The sequence below is a fragment of the Fundulus heteroclitus genome, unplaced genomic scaffold (genome assembly GCF_011125445.2).
Source record: "Fundulus heteroclitus isolate FHET01 unplaced genomic scaffold, MU-UCD_Fhet_4.1 scaffold_38, whole genome shotgun sequence".
In the NCBI taxonomy this organism is placed as follows: Eukaryota; Metazoa; Chordata; class Actinopteri; order Cyprinodontiformes; family Fundulidae; genus Fundulus; species Fundulus heteroclitus.
The window spans coordinates 2,820,136-2,835,875 of NW_023396792.1; the positions used below are offsets into that span (position 1 = coordinate 2,820,136).

General features: G+C 39.2%; 1 protein-coding gene across 1 annotated transcript; it reads left to right on the forward strand.

The window, feature by feature from the left end:
* Positions 1-2,054: 2,054 nt before the first annotated feature.
* Positions 2,055-15,740, forward strand: swap70a (switching B cell complex subunit SWAP70a). The gene is made up of 12 exons (XM_012873056.3): positions 2,055-2,351; positions 3,889-4,029; positions 6,200-6,373; positions 7,665-7,889; positions 7,974-8,120; positions 8,230-8,338; positions 8,417-8,598; positions 9,526-9,633; positions 12,588-12,754; positions 13,936-14,134; positions 15,257-15,353; positions 15,441-15,740. The coding sequence occupies exons 1-12, from the start codon at positions 2,070-2,072 to the stop codon at positions 15,557-15,559; spliced, it is 1,950 nt and encodes a 649-aa protein (XP_012728510.2). The 5' UTR covers positions 2,055-2,069; the 3' UTR covers positions 15,560-15,740.

Consider the following 15,740-nt stretch of genomic DNA (forward strand, 5'->3'; position numbering starts at 1 on the left):
GTTTGCATCTTTTGATTTACAGAACATGTCTACAACTTTAAAGATTTGTGTTATCATTTTTAATTTTTTTGATGAAAACGAATTGGGCAAAAAAAAAATAATTGTGAAACACAATCTTCAAGTCTAACCACTGATTCTCAATTGGATTTAGGTCTGGACTTTGACTAGGCCATTCCAACACATTTAAATGTTTCCTGATGAGCCACTCGTGTTGCTTTAGCAGGATGCTTCAGATCCTCCAGTCTGCTGTGGAGCTCTGCAGCTCCTTCAGGGTTACCTTTGACTTCTGCACTGCAAAAAGGGAAATAAAAGTAAGTTAAATTTTGTTGAAGTTTATGTATTCCTCCTTGGTGAAGCACGTAAATAAGACTATTTACCAATCAAATAAGATTGTTGCACTTAAAATCAGAACAATTCATCTTATTTCAACTGCAGGATATCTAATTATCCTATTTTATGGGTAAAAATAGGAATTCCCTTGACAAATGGCATCTTATTTAGCTGCTCAAATCAAGGAAAAATACATTAATTTCAAGAAAATGTTACTTTAGTTTCCTTTTTGCAATGTGGGGCCTTTCAGTAAAGGTGTTTATACTGACAGAGCATGTGACAATGAGATAGCACGCCCTTTTGAATTTCCTTATGCCATTATCTGAAATCAGAATTTCTATTTTTTTAAGCTTTTTATACTGATGTAAAAGACATCCTTTACCTTTAGTTTGACAGGTCAGAATTAAAATGTACTTAATGCATTTTTTTTTTTAGTTTAGTTTCTAACTATTGAAACTCTTGTCTTTTTTTTTTATTCTTTTTTTTTGTCAAAACAAGATCCCAGATCACCAGCTGTGTTTCTATGAAATCTGATGTAAGATAACACATTCCAGAGCTGACAAGACTTTATTTAAACTTAATTTGAAGAGCAAACATAAAAAACCCCACATTGCTAAATGTTTTTTAATCAAATATCTAGAAAAGAAAAAGCTGAATTCGAGTCATGAAAAGTATTCAATTTGTGACGTAAACCTTTCAATTACCCCAGATTTACAATAAAAACTCCTCGCTGTGTATTTTTTTGAAGAGACCCCATATGAAATTCCGGCTTTGTTGATGTACAGTGGAGATGTTCACGCTAAGGTGAGCGAGGAAGGTGGTTATTCTTTCTTTTTTTTTCATAATTTGTTTTGCACTACGGCCAACGCAGGCGGGGGAAATAAAAAGGTGGATCTGTTCTCCAGCACCTCCACAAATTATTGCGTTTGATTTGAGAAACTTACCACCACCACACAAACCTTTTGGAGACGTCCCTTCACAAAAATTCAGCAACTCTTTTATGAAACCATAGCGCAATTTTGCAGAGGCTCCTGGCTTAAAAAAACAGCCATAAAACACAGAAGAAGAAAAAAATGGATGCACAAGATGAAAAAGATCTAAGAAATACTCAATAATCCAACTCTTTAAGCAAAACTTTCTGCAGACGTTTTGGGTCTAAAACTATTTTTGGTCTACTTTAATGAAGAGGAACGGTGCGAAAAATGTTACAAGATGACATTTTTCCTTAAACATATGAAGTGGCCACCATGCTGAAGATTCTGGAAACGGGAAAAAGAAACCCATCGGTGCGCTTTAAGCACGGAGGAGGCTGCATTATGGTTTGGAGCTGGTGTGGTTCTCGCGGTAATTTCAGGGATTCGTTCGTTCATTTGGATCCAGGTGTTTAGGAGGAATATCAGGATGGATGTCCTGAAGCCTGGTAAAGGTCCAAAATTGGCTTCGAGTCACACAAACAGGTCCTAAATCAGGTTTGTCTAAACACATCCTCGGGTAGGAGACGTGCACATGTCACACGCCTCTAAACCAGTCAAGTTTTACAAAATCTAATTAAAAAACGCAGGGATCGACTGGTCCTGTGAATATATAAGCAGCAGGTGGCGCTGGACAAGAGGATTTCCTAAAAATAACGAAGTGTAGACATGTTTTGATTATTTATCCCAACTTTATCTGAACTCTGATCATATTTCAAAGGGGAGCTGGTTGTTCCCTTCACCCGGCGGCAGGTGGAAAACCCAGAAATGTCGGCCAATATTTGCGTGAGCAAAGCTGAGCATCACGTGGAGGGTGCATCACACTTCTGCTTCTGGGCCAAGCGCCGTCCTCTCGCCTTTTGCCTCCGAGCGCACAGTTCCAACCCGGATCAGAACCGAGCGCAGCGCACAGCAGGGAGCCGCCCGTCGGTTCTGGTGCCGCCGCAGGACAACATGTGGCTTCGAGAGGAGCTCCTGAAGGCCATCTGGCACGCGTTCACAGCCCTGGACGTGGATCACCGCGGGAAAGTCTCCAAATCTCAGTTAAAGGTGCGTTTTGCCTCTGGTCCCGTCAGGCTCGCCACAAACACTCGGGTTCCTACTTTTGTGTCCTTCGTGGCGCTTCTGCTAACTCTGCAACATTTCTCTTTGAAACAACCTCAATAAGTTCTGATGGTGACTCTACTGGGGAATTAAAAGCAATATGGTTTTTATTTGGACTGGTGTTTTTACGCACCGCTTATACTGGACCTGTTGAAATTAAATCACGATGCCAAGAATATCACTCATGAGTTCTTCTTCACATTTTACTCTATTTGCTGTCTATTTTATGTCGTATCTATCCAAATCTCTACGGCTGAGTGTTTATTCACAACATGCGAAGGATTTTATGTTGCATATCTGCCACCAGAACTCTTTTTATTTCTCACATTTTGTGAAACATTGCTATTTTTTTTGGGACATTTAGGGTGTTTCCCTATTTAGTCAACTCATCTGTAAATGGTTTCACTTCTCTATATTCATCCTCGTTGACTGTACACAGAGACAAATACAATTAATGCGTCTGTGATTCTAACAATCGTTAAATGTATTTTGCCCTCAGTGGTCATCATTAAAATAATAACTGTATATTACTTGCTAAATCTATCTACTAATAAGGCGTTGTGAATGTATTGGTTATATATTAATATAAAGGGTAAATTATTATGTTATTTGCTTTTCCCTCTGCGTCATGAAATCATTTAAACATTTCATTGTAATCTGTCCAAATATCTGATTGGTTGACCTGCACGGTTGATCCTCTTCAGACCGGCGAGGGTTGGACCCTCGCTTTTTACCTTCAAAGCTGCCTGAAATCGTCAAGGCACAGATTCATTCACGCTATCTGAAACTTTTCTCAAAGATTTTGATTCCTATTCACCCGACAGGATCATGCCGTTGCTGCAGATTTGTTAGTTGCACATCCACCAGGTGAATCCCCACCATGTCCCAACAGGATTATGATCTGGTAATCCACTGGTGTGCCATGCATTTGATCTCAGGTTCAACAAGAAACCGGTCTGAGACGATTTGAGCTTTGGGACATGGTGCGTTGTCCTGGTGCCAAGAGGTCCAAGGTTTCCCCGAGCATTACACGGGAACCATTGATGAAAGGCAGGACGGATCCTGGTTTTCATGTCGTTTCACCCCAAATTCGCCTTTCATCCCAGAGCAGTGTCTCTGCCGATGGGCGTAAAAAACAAACTTCACAGACTGACTTGATGCAGAACTTGAGCTCGTTTAGATAGGCTGTTCGTTTCTTTGACGGCTCCTCAAATTAAAACTGTTATTCAGAGCTTTGGAGCAGCAGAACTGAAGTGGAACTGAGGAGATTTTGCAAAAAAACGCAGCTGAGAGCAGTGATCCGTAGCACCAAGTGTTTGAGATGTTTCTTGCCAGAAACGGAAGTATCACTTGGCTAGTGATGCTTGCTGCTGGCAGACTACATTGCAATTAGGGTCGCCTATGTATCGTACCACGTTGAGTCCATAAATGCGTCCACGCTCACGGTTTTTTGTGCTTTTATGCATGTGTTGCTGTTGTTTAGGTGCTCTCCTACAACCTGTGCACGGTAATGAGGATCCCCCATGACCCCGTGAGCTTTGAACAGCATTTCAAAGAAGATGATAAGGGACCTCTGTCCAGTGAGGGATACATGCCTTACCTCAACAGGTACATTCTTGACAAGGTGAGGACCAAGCGCTGCATATATAAAAGAAACACCCTTTAGCATCATCCCTGTCACACTCTGAAAGGCTGCTTTCTAAATGCATGTCTGGTTTGGACGAGACATACATTTAAATAAAGTCATGTTGGAAAGTTAAAAAATGAGCTTCTGTACACAACTGTTAACTCTGAGGTGTTTTATAAAAGCTAAAAGTTGTTTTGAATATTTCTAGTGAGTATTTGTCACCCTTGAAATGTGCTCCACTTTAAATCAACAGTTCCATTATTCAGTGCCACTTACTTTAGTTAAGCCTTAAATTATTCACACCCCTGGTAGATATAGACTATAAACGATTTATCATGTTACAAAGAACTTCTAATGCGTTGTGTTTTCTCTTAAAAGCGGTAGAAAATCAGTGTCAATTAAAAAAAAGTTTACATTTTAATATATCTCCTTCTAAACAATCAGTTTAGTGTTGTCTTTGTGTGTTTTTTCTCTCTGCTATTACAGCAAGAAAACCATTCTTATAATCGCTGAGCAGGATTTCTCATGTTTCCTCTGACGTTTTGATGTTTATCTTTGGTGATGAGCTCCAAGTCTTTAAAGGTTGACAGGTCTCCTGTCCATCACCCTAATCTTTATCTCCCTCCACAGATTCCAGTCAGGGGTCTGGCTGGGCTACTCCAAAATGTTAATATTAACTCTGGTCAGAGGAAATATGTAGGTAAATTAGAATATTAGTTGAAACCTAAATGTGCCAGGGGTACGAATACTTGGAAGCTTAATTGTAGCTTAATTGACGGGGGCCACGATTCATACTCTGAGTGTTGGAAATGTGTTTCATGTGAGGAATGACTGAGAATATACAATTATTTAAACTCTTTATGAACACTATAAGAATTGCTTGTTATGTTGAAGATTCATTTTTGAAACCATAGATACACCCAGAATCTGAGGTAAACAAAGTATAAATATGGAGTTCTTTGAGATCAAACCATCTCTAAAGCTGTAAAAAAAAAAAAAAAAAAAAAAAAAACCAAGTGATGGTTTAAAAATCTAATGGATTTATAAGTATAATTTTATTTATTTTATGAAACATTTGTGTCAAAACAAAATGTTGCCCTAAGAGAAAAAATGTGCTAATCAGATATACAAGAAATGCATAATTTTGTGTATATATGTATATATATATATATATATATATATATATATATATATATATATATATATATATATATATATATATATATATATATATATATATATATATATATATATATATATATATATATATATATATTATACTGTAAAAAATGTAAATGTTGAAGTTTTAAGGTTTTGGTGTATTTGTTAATTAAAGATTTCATGATGGGCACCTTAACGGGAAATACATTTTTTTTAAAAACTCAAATATGTTTCTGTAAAACAAAGTAGAAAAAAAAGAAAGACATGTAATAAAAAAAATATATTTTAAAGCAATTAGCCTAACCCTAAAATTATAAAACCTCAGAAGAAAAACAAAGGACAAATTTAGAGGAATTTACCGATAATATTTTTTTGCAGTGTATTTATTTATTTAGATTTTCAGTCAAATAGTTATATGAAGATGATTAAATAGATTTGACTAATTTGGTGTTAAGAACAAGGTAGGCTATAAAGAGTAGTTTTATAATAGTTTTTACATTTCTGTTGCTTTTCGATGAAGGATTCAGCAGATTTAGAGTTATGGGACGATTAATGACAGAAATGTGCAAAATCAAGAGAAAAAATAAACTAGTAATAGAAATCTAAGACTCTTAATCACACACGTCCTATGCTGAAGATGCTGACCCAGATGCACATTAAAATGACTCATCCTCTCAGAGAGGAAATGGTTGCAAATTCACAGTTACACTGTTTGTCTATTTTTTGCACAACAGTGGTTACACAAATATTAAAATCAGCGGCTGGTCTGATGAAGTTTTAGGTGACTCGCTCCAGTTAGTAAGCAGCTCAGGCTTCCTTTCTTGTCCTGCGAGGCGCATTTCTTCCCTTTTGTCTGCCGGACTGTGACCTGAATAAAAATGAGTCCTGTAACAACGTCACCTCACATCCCGCAGACTTTAAGGTCTTAAGAGAAACCAAACCAAGAGAGAGCAAACCGCTCCGCTCTGACTCTGACTCTGTGCTGTGTGTGTGTGTTTATTCTCAGGTGCAGGAGGATTTTGATGTGCTGGAGTTCTACCGCATGTGCTGGACCTTGTGTTTCAAGAAAAACATACAACCCCAGCGCTTAAAAATCTCTGACAGTGATGCATTTAAGGTCTGGTGCATTTTCAACTTCCTGTCGGAAGACAAATACCCGCTGGTGGTGGTCTTCGAGGAGGTGAGGAAGAAGCTTTAATCTGATTCTTACCATTTAAGCTGAAAATCTGTAAATTTTTTCTTTGCCTGATCAGGTTCAGAAAGCACATTTTCCGATCATCAAACCAATCAGTTCTGACCTTTGGGTTATTCAGGTTTAAAACACAGGTGTGAAGCTCCAGTCCTGCTGCAACTTTTAGACGTGTCCCTGCTCCAACACACCTCAATAAAATGGTTCACTGCAAAAACGGATCTAAAAACAAGTAAAATGTTCTTAAAGTTAGTCTATTCGTCCTTGATTTGAGCCAGTAAATAAGATTATCTGCCAATGGAATCAGTGTCTTTGCCCCTAAAATAAGATAATTAGACATCCTGCACTTGAAATAAGACGATGGAGTTGAATTGTTCCTATTTTAAGTGGAAAAATCTTATTCCATTGGCAAATCATCTTATTTACCTGCTCAAATCAATGACAAATACACTCATTTAAAGAAAATTTTACTTATTTTTAGTTCTGTTTTTGCAGTGTTGAATCGTGTCCTCAAAATGAAGTCAAGATCTCCACAGTCCTGCTAATCACCTGATTATTTGCCTTTGGTGTGTTGGAGCAGAGCCACGTATAAAAGTCGCAGGACACCGGCCCTTTGAAGAGAGGAGTTTGACACCCCTGCTTTGGAAAAGTCTGCTAGAATCAGCACAGGGTTGTTTTTATTTCTCATAAAATTTAGCAAATATTTAAAAAAAATACCAAAGACAACAGAGTAAACTGTCTTTCATAGCAAACAAGGTGATCTTAAGATGGTTTACTCGTTAGTTTTTCTTTTTTTCCAGCCTCAGCTGTTATAAGGGGTCCTGGCCTCGGTGAAACACACCATGAAGCTTCCACCACCGTGCTTTACTGCTTTACAAGGCTGCTGTGTTATAAAACATAGCGTATTATCAAAACTTTTTGGCCTTTTTGTCGAAAAAAAAACATCATTTGACATGTTTACTTAATCGTCATTGCTATATTGTGAAAAGTTGGACATCTTCCTGGTGCTTTTCAGCAATAAACGATGTTTCTACCTGTCTACGAAAAAAAAAAGTGATAGTTGCTGATGTTTTGCTGTTAATGTCGCCTTGTCCAACAAGTGTAACCATAAGTTTATTGTAATTATATTTGCTTTTTCGATTTAAAAAAATAAAAAAATAAAAAATAAAAAAAAGGCTGACGCTACATTAGACCCGTTCAAAGCGTCTTACATCTGTGTTTACCCATCTGTTGGCTCAGCTTTATCGCTCCAAGTAAGGTTTTTTTTTGTCCGCCCGTGCAGGTTGAGTATTTTCTGCGAAAGCTGACGGAGGCCATGGGCGTGGGATGGTGCGAGGAAAAGTTCGCAGACTGCAGGACGCAGCACGCGGCCAGGAGCTGCCTGACGGCGTGGGAGCTGATTGAGCTGGTGGGCGTGAATTACTTCAGCAAGGACGTGGACCGGCAGATCCTGTCCATGAGCATCAACGAGGTGTTCTCCGAGCTCATCCTGGACATCCTGAAGCAGGTTGGACGGGATGTTCTGGGTTGGTAGTGACGCAGGCGGGCTTTGTGAAGGGTCTCGGGTCAACCTAGGTGTCGTGTCTCAAAGGGTTACGTGACGAAGAAAGGCCACAAGAGGAAGAACTGGACGGAGCGCTGGTTCGTCCTCCGACCCACCTCGCTGTCCTACTACGTCTGCGAAGACCTCACGGAGAAGAAGGGGGACATCGCTCTTGACCAGAGCTGCTGTGTGGAGGTAAATGGTGTCGCTGTGTTTTTTTTTTTATTATCTTAGTATAAAGGATTTAACCGAATGTTTTTAAAAAAATGCAACCCTTTTTATGGGATTTGTTTATCTCCTCCAGTCTCTGCCAGATAAAGATGGGAAGAAATGCCTTTTCATTATCAAATGCGTCGACAAAAGCTTTGAGATCAGCGCTTCGGATAAAAAGAAGAAGCAGGAATGGATTCAAGGTACGGACCGGACAACTTCTCCGCCTGTCATTGTGGAGCGCCCATCACCGACCTCCCTCTCCGCATGTTTTCTGGCAGCCATACAGATGTGCATCCAGCTGCTGAGGCTGGGCCTGCTGTCTCCCCACCGTGAGGCCCGGCTGAGGCGTCGGGAGCTCCGGCAGAAGCAGCAGCTGGAGGAGGAAGACCTGGCGCTGAGGATGAAGAATCTCCAGGCGGCTAATGAGGCCAAACAGAAGCAACTGGAGGACATGAGGCTGGTCTGTGCATGCCTTTGAACTCTGGCTGCTTTTTCTTGATTAGTTCGGGCCTTAGAAATGACCATGATAGGAGGACTGGGCATAAAAATAATTAATGGTCCTGCTGCAGATTAAAGCTAAAGCCAGGTTTATAAGAAACAGAAATAGTTCATTGCTACGTGAGCTACAAAACAGCCAATATTTTTTTTTTTTAAATGGCTCATAATTCTCATTTTCATAATAGTGTAAGAATCAGGGTTAATTTTTGCACTGCATCTAAAAAAGCTGAATGTAGCGACTGAACGGTCGCACATTTCCGTTCGTTGTGAATGTTCTGCAAATATTTAGAGTGGTAAACAATGCAGAAAAGAAAAGCACGTCCTTGTCATGATCCAATTATTGCTATGACTGTTCTGAATGTGTTTTTTTTAGAAGCCATTCATTGTATGTTTTATCGTCTTCCAAATTTTCTGTTCAAGTTGATCCTTAAGAAAGAGAGAAATTGAGTATTAATTCAGTTAAACTGGGTTGTTGACCACATCTGCTGTGTTTTTTTCCCACATGTTGTGGTTTAACTTGGTAAAAAAACCCTCATTGTAAAAAAGGGAAGTAAAACTTTCTATGCAAACAATCAGTTGGTGACACCTGCGTCTGAGACGGGGCGTACGAGGTCGATACTTTTAAACCTGAGGCAGATTAGTCCTCATATCTCACTTCTCTGTTTCATTTAGCACTCGTCTTTTTTTTCTTCTTCAGCAAATATCAAAGCACATCGTATATTTGCAAGAGGAATTTCCTGCAGAGTTATGTTAGAGCCCAGGGATGCAGATTAAAAGTGCTCCGTTTAAAACATCCTCTTGTACCCAACCGCATAAACTGCTTTTGTCCTGCCTCTGGCCTCGGTTCCAGCAGAGCGCTGATGGTTCCTTCCTCCATTGTGCTTCACAGAAAATGGAAGAGGCCGCAGCCAAAGCGGCCCTGGAGGAGCTCAGGAGACAGAAGAAGCAGTCTGACCTGCAGGATCGCCACAGACTAGACTTGGAGAGAGAAAAGATGGTAAACGTTCAAATGTTAACACACCATTGATGTAAATGCATTAATAAACTTTAAAAAAAAAAAGAATATACCTATGCTGACGACAAAGGGTATAAATTACCAGTTATACAACTGAAATGTAGTTGACGTTTTGCAGCTGTATTCATGTCTGTGGGCCGATGGAAACCTGAAGAGAAATGGGTAAAAAAAAAAAAAAGGTGCAAGCAAAGGGAACTTCTCTACCTCTGAGAGTAGTTGCTTAGAGACCTAAGTAAACCCTACCCAGTGTTTTAGAGAGGCTCTGTGGTGAGCCTACTCTGGCCGTTTGTTGCCACATTGGTGAATGACTGCTTGTCACGAGAAATGCATTTAAAATATATATATATATATATATATAATTCTTGCAACGCATGGATGCCCTGATGCAGACATTTCCTGAAACAACTTTGTCCTCATATTAGCAAGCCGCGGATTTAGTTGCGTAAAAGACATCCAGTAGCGAGGAGAAGGAGCTAAAAAGTCTCTCTTTTCTACACATAACCAGCCTGGCCTTCATTTGTGAGGATTTAACTGCGCTGGTGTAATGTCGCTCTCAACCTGTTACTCCGAGGACACAGATAGCCACTAACACTCTATGACTCTTCGCTTACTTTAATCACAAACTCTTGTTTGGCCCTAAGAGTAACCTCTAAGTTAAGGCTATACACGTGGCCTACAGGAAGTCAGTATACTGACCTGTTTGGTTCAGACACTGCGAGCAAACAAATCACTGCTGCGGCTAATTTTCCTTGGCTAAATTAGACAGAGGATATATTAGAAGGGAGTGGTTCTTAATTTATTCAAAAACACAATCCAAAGACAATAGCAAAGGCTTTATAGACAAGGGAGATGGATAAAAATGGAAACTGTGGACAAAAAAACAACACATTTTCTTACCTAAGAAACTTTATGCTCACAAACAACAGCCCTGGTTGCCACAATAGTCTGGCTGCTAAATTCACTGGAGCTACACGGTTGTCCTTGTTGTCGCACTTAACTGTTTAAGATAAAAAAGAATTCTTACCTAAGAAACTTTATGCTCACAAACAACAGCCCTGGTTTGACCCAGGCACCAACTATTGCCTTCAAGACTTTGTACTAAGCATTTTACATCACTGGGGAGGCATGTCTGCTACTGTTTTTTTTAGATAGCTGCTTTAGTTCAGTTTCATAGGAGGGACCTTTGAGTAGGAAGAGTCTATTTAAAGTCATGCGACAGCATCTCAATCAGACTTCAGCCTCCACTTTCTCACAGCCTGGCTTGCTGGTGGGCAGCATAACCCGAGTGCATTTGAGCTTAATGTCACAAATTAGTTACTGGACATTTCTCTGACTGGATTTTGTGAAAGAAAGCAGAACTACTGTAAGTCATGCAGCTCCTGAAGCAGCACAGCAGCCCCAGACCGTCGCACTGCCACCACCATGTTTGCATACAGGGTTGTTAATCAGAAATGTGTTATCTGAAATTTATGGCCGATGTAAAAGACAGACAAACACCTTCCAAAAATATCCACCTGAGAATACTTTCCCCAAACTTCTTGGAGATTATCAAAATGTTTTGGGCAGATCTTTCTATTTTTTTTTTTTTTTTGTTTGGATTTTGTTTTTTTGTGGTGGTTTTAACTTTTTAACCCTCCTATTAATATATATTATAATTTTTAACCGGTCTCTTTTTCGTCCATCGAGAACACTGACATTTGCTGAAGCCTGTGAGATCTGCTTTAGTTCAGATGCTGTTCTGGGTCTGTGGCAACCTTCTGGATGAGTCGGCGATTTGGACTTGGAGTAACTTTGGCGGCTCGGTCACTCCTGGGAAGGTTCACTGCTGTTCTATGTTTACTTCGTTGTCCTTTGGGTCCCAAAGCCTTAGAAATGGCTTTATTAGCTTTTTCCACACCTAACGTCTTTTTATTTCACGTCTGTTCTTGTGTTTTTGTTTTGTAGATCTGGACATGATGTGTTGCGCTTTGAGTTTTTTTTTTAGCTTATTTCGTGTTGTTTAGGTAATTTCTTGATTCCACTGGTCAGTCTCTGGTTATTTAAATTGTACCTAGCTGGCCAAAAAGTGTGGTTAGTTACATTTAATGTTCTAACAAGGGGGAGGGGAAATTCATAATTCTCAAATGGACAGGTTGGATTGGATATTTAACTGCATTATTTATCCTTGCCTGACATCAGCGTTTGTTCAATACTTTTGTGAGACAAAAACATAAAAAAATAAATAAATAAAAATCTGTAAGGGAGCAAAGATTTTTTACAAAGCACAGTGTCTGATGTAGCTGGGAAAATCTATGTTTCCTCCTTATCTCATGCCCCTGAGTTGTTGATTCTCCTAAAGCCTAAACTCCTCATGATATTGAGTTTTCACGAGGAAACGATTGTTTTATCATCCTGGGAGGAACATTTATCAAACTAGGGGAGGAGAAATTTCCCCTCTCTTCTTGTTTACTTTCACAAAACGTACCTGACCTTTGGGGAAAGTATGCATTCTTCTATAATAAATATAGATCTAGTGAGCATACTATATACATTGTTCTCTTGCGGACACACATAAATCAAAATGTTCCTAATAGACGGGTCTTTTTTTTTGTCAAGAAAATAATTTTATGTCCTAAATACCAGGTTATGAAGGTTTTGATGCCATCTTCTATAATAGTTTTAGGAAGGTGGGGCTCAAACAGGTTTTTTTGTGTCACAAAATATATATATATATATATTTTAAATCATCTGCTTTGAAAAACATCAAATGGAGTTTAGTTATTTTTTTCTAATTTCAAGATTTTTAGCTTTTTTTGCTCTAAATCTGAGTCTTCTTCGGGCTGATATTAAGGATCAGTTCATTGAGTGATGAACCTCTTGATGCTGAAACGTTGCAGCAACTGTGGCTTTTGTTGGATGCCAGCTTGAGATGTAAAAAATCATGTCAACTATTCCAGGTGCGGCAGGAGATGGAGGAGCAGATGGCTCAGAAGTCCAGCGAGCTGGAGCAGTACCTCCAGCGGGTCAAAGAGCTGGAAGACATGTACCACCGGCTGGAGGAGGCCTTAGAGGACGAGCGACAGGCCAAGCAGGACGAGGAAGCCATGAGGAAGCTGCAAGCCAGGTCTCAGAAACGCGTCTAGGAGGATCGAAGCGTGGCTGTGTTCAGCAAGCTGTTAATAGTTAGCCTTTTAACTCTGCAAGAGAGCTAATAATTACCTCTTCCTGTTGTACTTCCAGTTCAGTAAGTGTGTGCAGAAATGTGTCGAGTTCTGCCAGGTGTAGCTGCAACACAGTAATCTTAGTTACACCGTTAAGGAACCGGGATTAAAAACAAAATATACTGTTTTATAAGCCTTAAAATAGGTCAAAACAAGCTAAATGAAATCTACCACAGGCCTCCAACACCAACATCATTAACCCCGCTGATGTTCGGGATCACTGAAAGTTTGCCCTGTGTCATAAAAATGTTTAATCTGTTCGGTTTTACATTGGTTCAGATTATTTGTATGGCACCAATTCACAACAAATAATAGGGTCCTTCACATGATAATCAACTTCAGTTGATATACAGTCTGGTTTGATTAAGTTAAATTTGGTTCAAACCGATCCAAATCATTCCAATACAGTCAGGTTCCATAATAATAAAAATAATAATAGCAGGTTTGCAACAATCGCTCCTCCTCATCAAGCATGTGGCGACAGTGGGCAAGGAGAAACCTCCAGCAGTATTAGCATTAGTTGTGTTGTGTGAGGATAGAAAACAAACACACAAAAACCCAACGTAGCTCTGAGCCAGGAGTACTTTCGATTGAAAATCTTGTCTGTGTGTGGAGCGATAGCTGACCATTAAAAGCAGCTGAAGGTTTCTGGTAACAGCTGATCTTTTATTTCCCTCAGCCTTGCGATGTCGGTGGGGGTTTTATCGCCCAGGCTCTCTCTTCAGGTTCATCCATATTATTTCTGTTGGATTAAAAGCAAGACTTTCACCTAATCACTATAAAACTTTGTTCCCTTTTGGTTCTTTCGCTGTTGCGACATCTTAGTTGTTCAGAAGTTTTCATCAGATCTGTTATATATAAGTTGTTCATGTTTTGATCTTCAATAGTCGTTGGCTTGTTGCAAACCTATTTTCATTAGCATAGGATTTAGAAGTGTAGAAACATCTTGTGGTGGTTTAAAATACCCCCCCATCAGTTACTCTTTTTAATGCTTTTTAGAAATCTCTGCTCATGAAACGATACGCTCTGCTCTTTAACAGACATTATTTAAAGACATTTTAAGAGTGTTCCCTGTTCTTAACAGGTTGCTGGAGGAAGAGGCAGCTAAGAGGGCAGAGCTGGAGCAGATCTACCTGAAGCAGCAGAGAGCGTTGTCTCAGACGGAGGCGGAGAAGGACGAGCTGATGGCTGAGCAGCTGGCCAAGGAGAGAGAGCTGCGGGCGGCGTCTCAGCAGCTGGACAGGCTGGAGAAGGAACGGCAGGGGGCGCTGGAGCAGTATCAGGTTCATAAGGATTTAGAGATCCGATAGAGGCTTTGGTGTCGCTTACGCTTTTATTTCCTCTTCTTTTTCTTTTTTTGTGTTTTTAGCATTGCAGATGTGATATTTTACCTCTGATAGTGTTCATCAAGGCATAAAGCTGGAAATTTAAATAATTTTCAGTTTATGCCCCACTAGATAACATTTAAAACAATACATTACATTTAAAAGAAGTCTCCAACATGAATTGATTCAAATCAACTTGTTGAAATGAAAGTTTTAATTTGAGGTTTGCTGACATCTAGTGGCAAAGTCGCAGACTGCAACAATTGTGCTTGTCCCAAACTATGCATTTATTAACATTTCAGGGTTTATAATAACAACAATAATAATCTTTTTAAATTAATATTAACGAAATTATTCATTTTTGTTGTTTAAATTAAAGCAGTGGGGCTTTGTAAACAAACTGGCCTGTAAAATGTTAGAATCCCCTCTAAAATAATAACCACAATGGTATTTTAAGCTAAAGTAGTTTTAAAAAATACTAAATTAATGTTAAAAGTATAACAAAATTAACATCAATACGACAGATTTTTGCAAAGCTAACATTTTTCAACTTTTGAGCCGTAAACAAGAGGCTTTTTTTCAGTCTGACATTGTTCCTGCTAGTCTCAGAGTTCAATATTTCTGTCTTTTATTTTTAAAATAGCAGACAGAATAAACATACTAGCCATTAATTCATTATTACTGGATGTCCAGGACATCCAGTGATCATTTATGTGCAAACCAAGATGTCCTGTGTAAATAAATATATTGTTAGAAGATAAATAATTACTCATAAATTAGGTTGATAGGGCAGCAGCTGGTGGGTTTGTTTAGAGAACAATTTTATGTTTTTTTTTATGTTTTCTGTTCTCAAATGGGAGTTTTTGCCTTCGGACTACAAACAAAATAGAAAAATAGATGCTTTAAAAACGATTTTCATTTATTTTAAGGGGACAAACAGACAACACAGCAGAAACTGAATACAATTAATCAGTTATGACAGTGGTCCTAAACCTTTTTCATGAGAAAAGAAAATGTTGAAACATTTAATGATAAAAGCAAACGTTTTAAATGAACTATCTCTGCCTTTCCTCCTAAAAGGAGGTATCGAGAAAACTGGAGCGAGCGGCTAACAAGACCAAGACTTGGAAAGATAAGGTGGCCAAACATGAAGGCCTGGTTCGTCTCATCCAGCCTGGTAGGATGGATTCATGCTCCTTTACCTGTACGCATTGTGGTTTCACATGAGTACCGACTATTAAGCTGTTTTTCTTTTTTTATTTAGGGCATAAGGGACCTCAGAGGATCACTAACTGGGGGCCGGCCTCATTCACTGATGCCGAGCTGGAGCTGAGGAAGAAGTCCTGGCAGGAGAAGAAGAACCAGGGAGCTCCGTCTCAATGAGGGTCTTGGTTGATCAGGACGACTCAGTGCCTCCTTCACCTTTTCATGGATTACAGTCACCATACTCCAAAAAGGGTAAAACTAAAGTAAGTTCCATTTTCTTGAAACGACTATATTATTCCTTGATTTGAGCTACTAAATAAGACCATTTGCCAGTGGAATGAGTATTTCTACCCCTAAA

Excerpts from the sequence above, each read along its gene's own strand:
- swap70a (XM_012873056.3), top strand. The coding sequence starts at position 2,070 with ATGTCGGCCAATATTTGCGTGAGCAAAGCTGAGCATCACGTGGAGGGT. Across the intron at positions 4,030-6,199 it reads ACAGGTACATTCTTGACAAG|GTGCAGGAGGATTTTGATGT; the intron begins GTGAGGACCAAG and ends GTTTATTCTCAG. Across the intron at positions 14,135-15,256 it reads GGGCGCTGGAGCAGTATCAG|GAGGTATCGAGAAAACTGGA; the intron begins GTTCATAAGGAT and ends TCCTCCTAAAAG.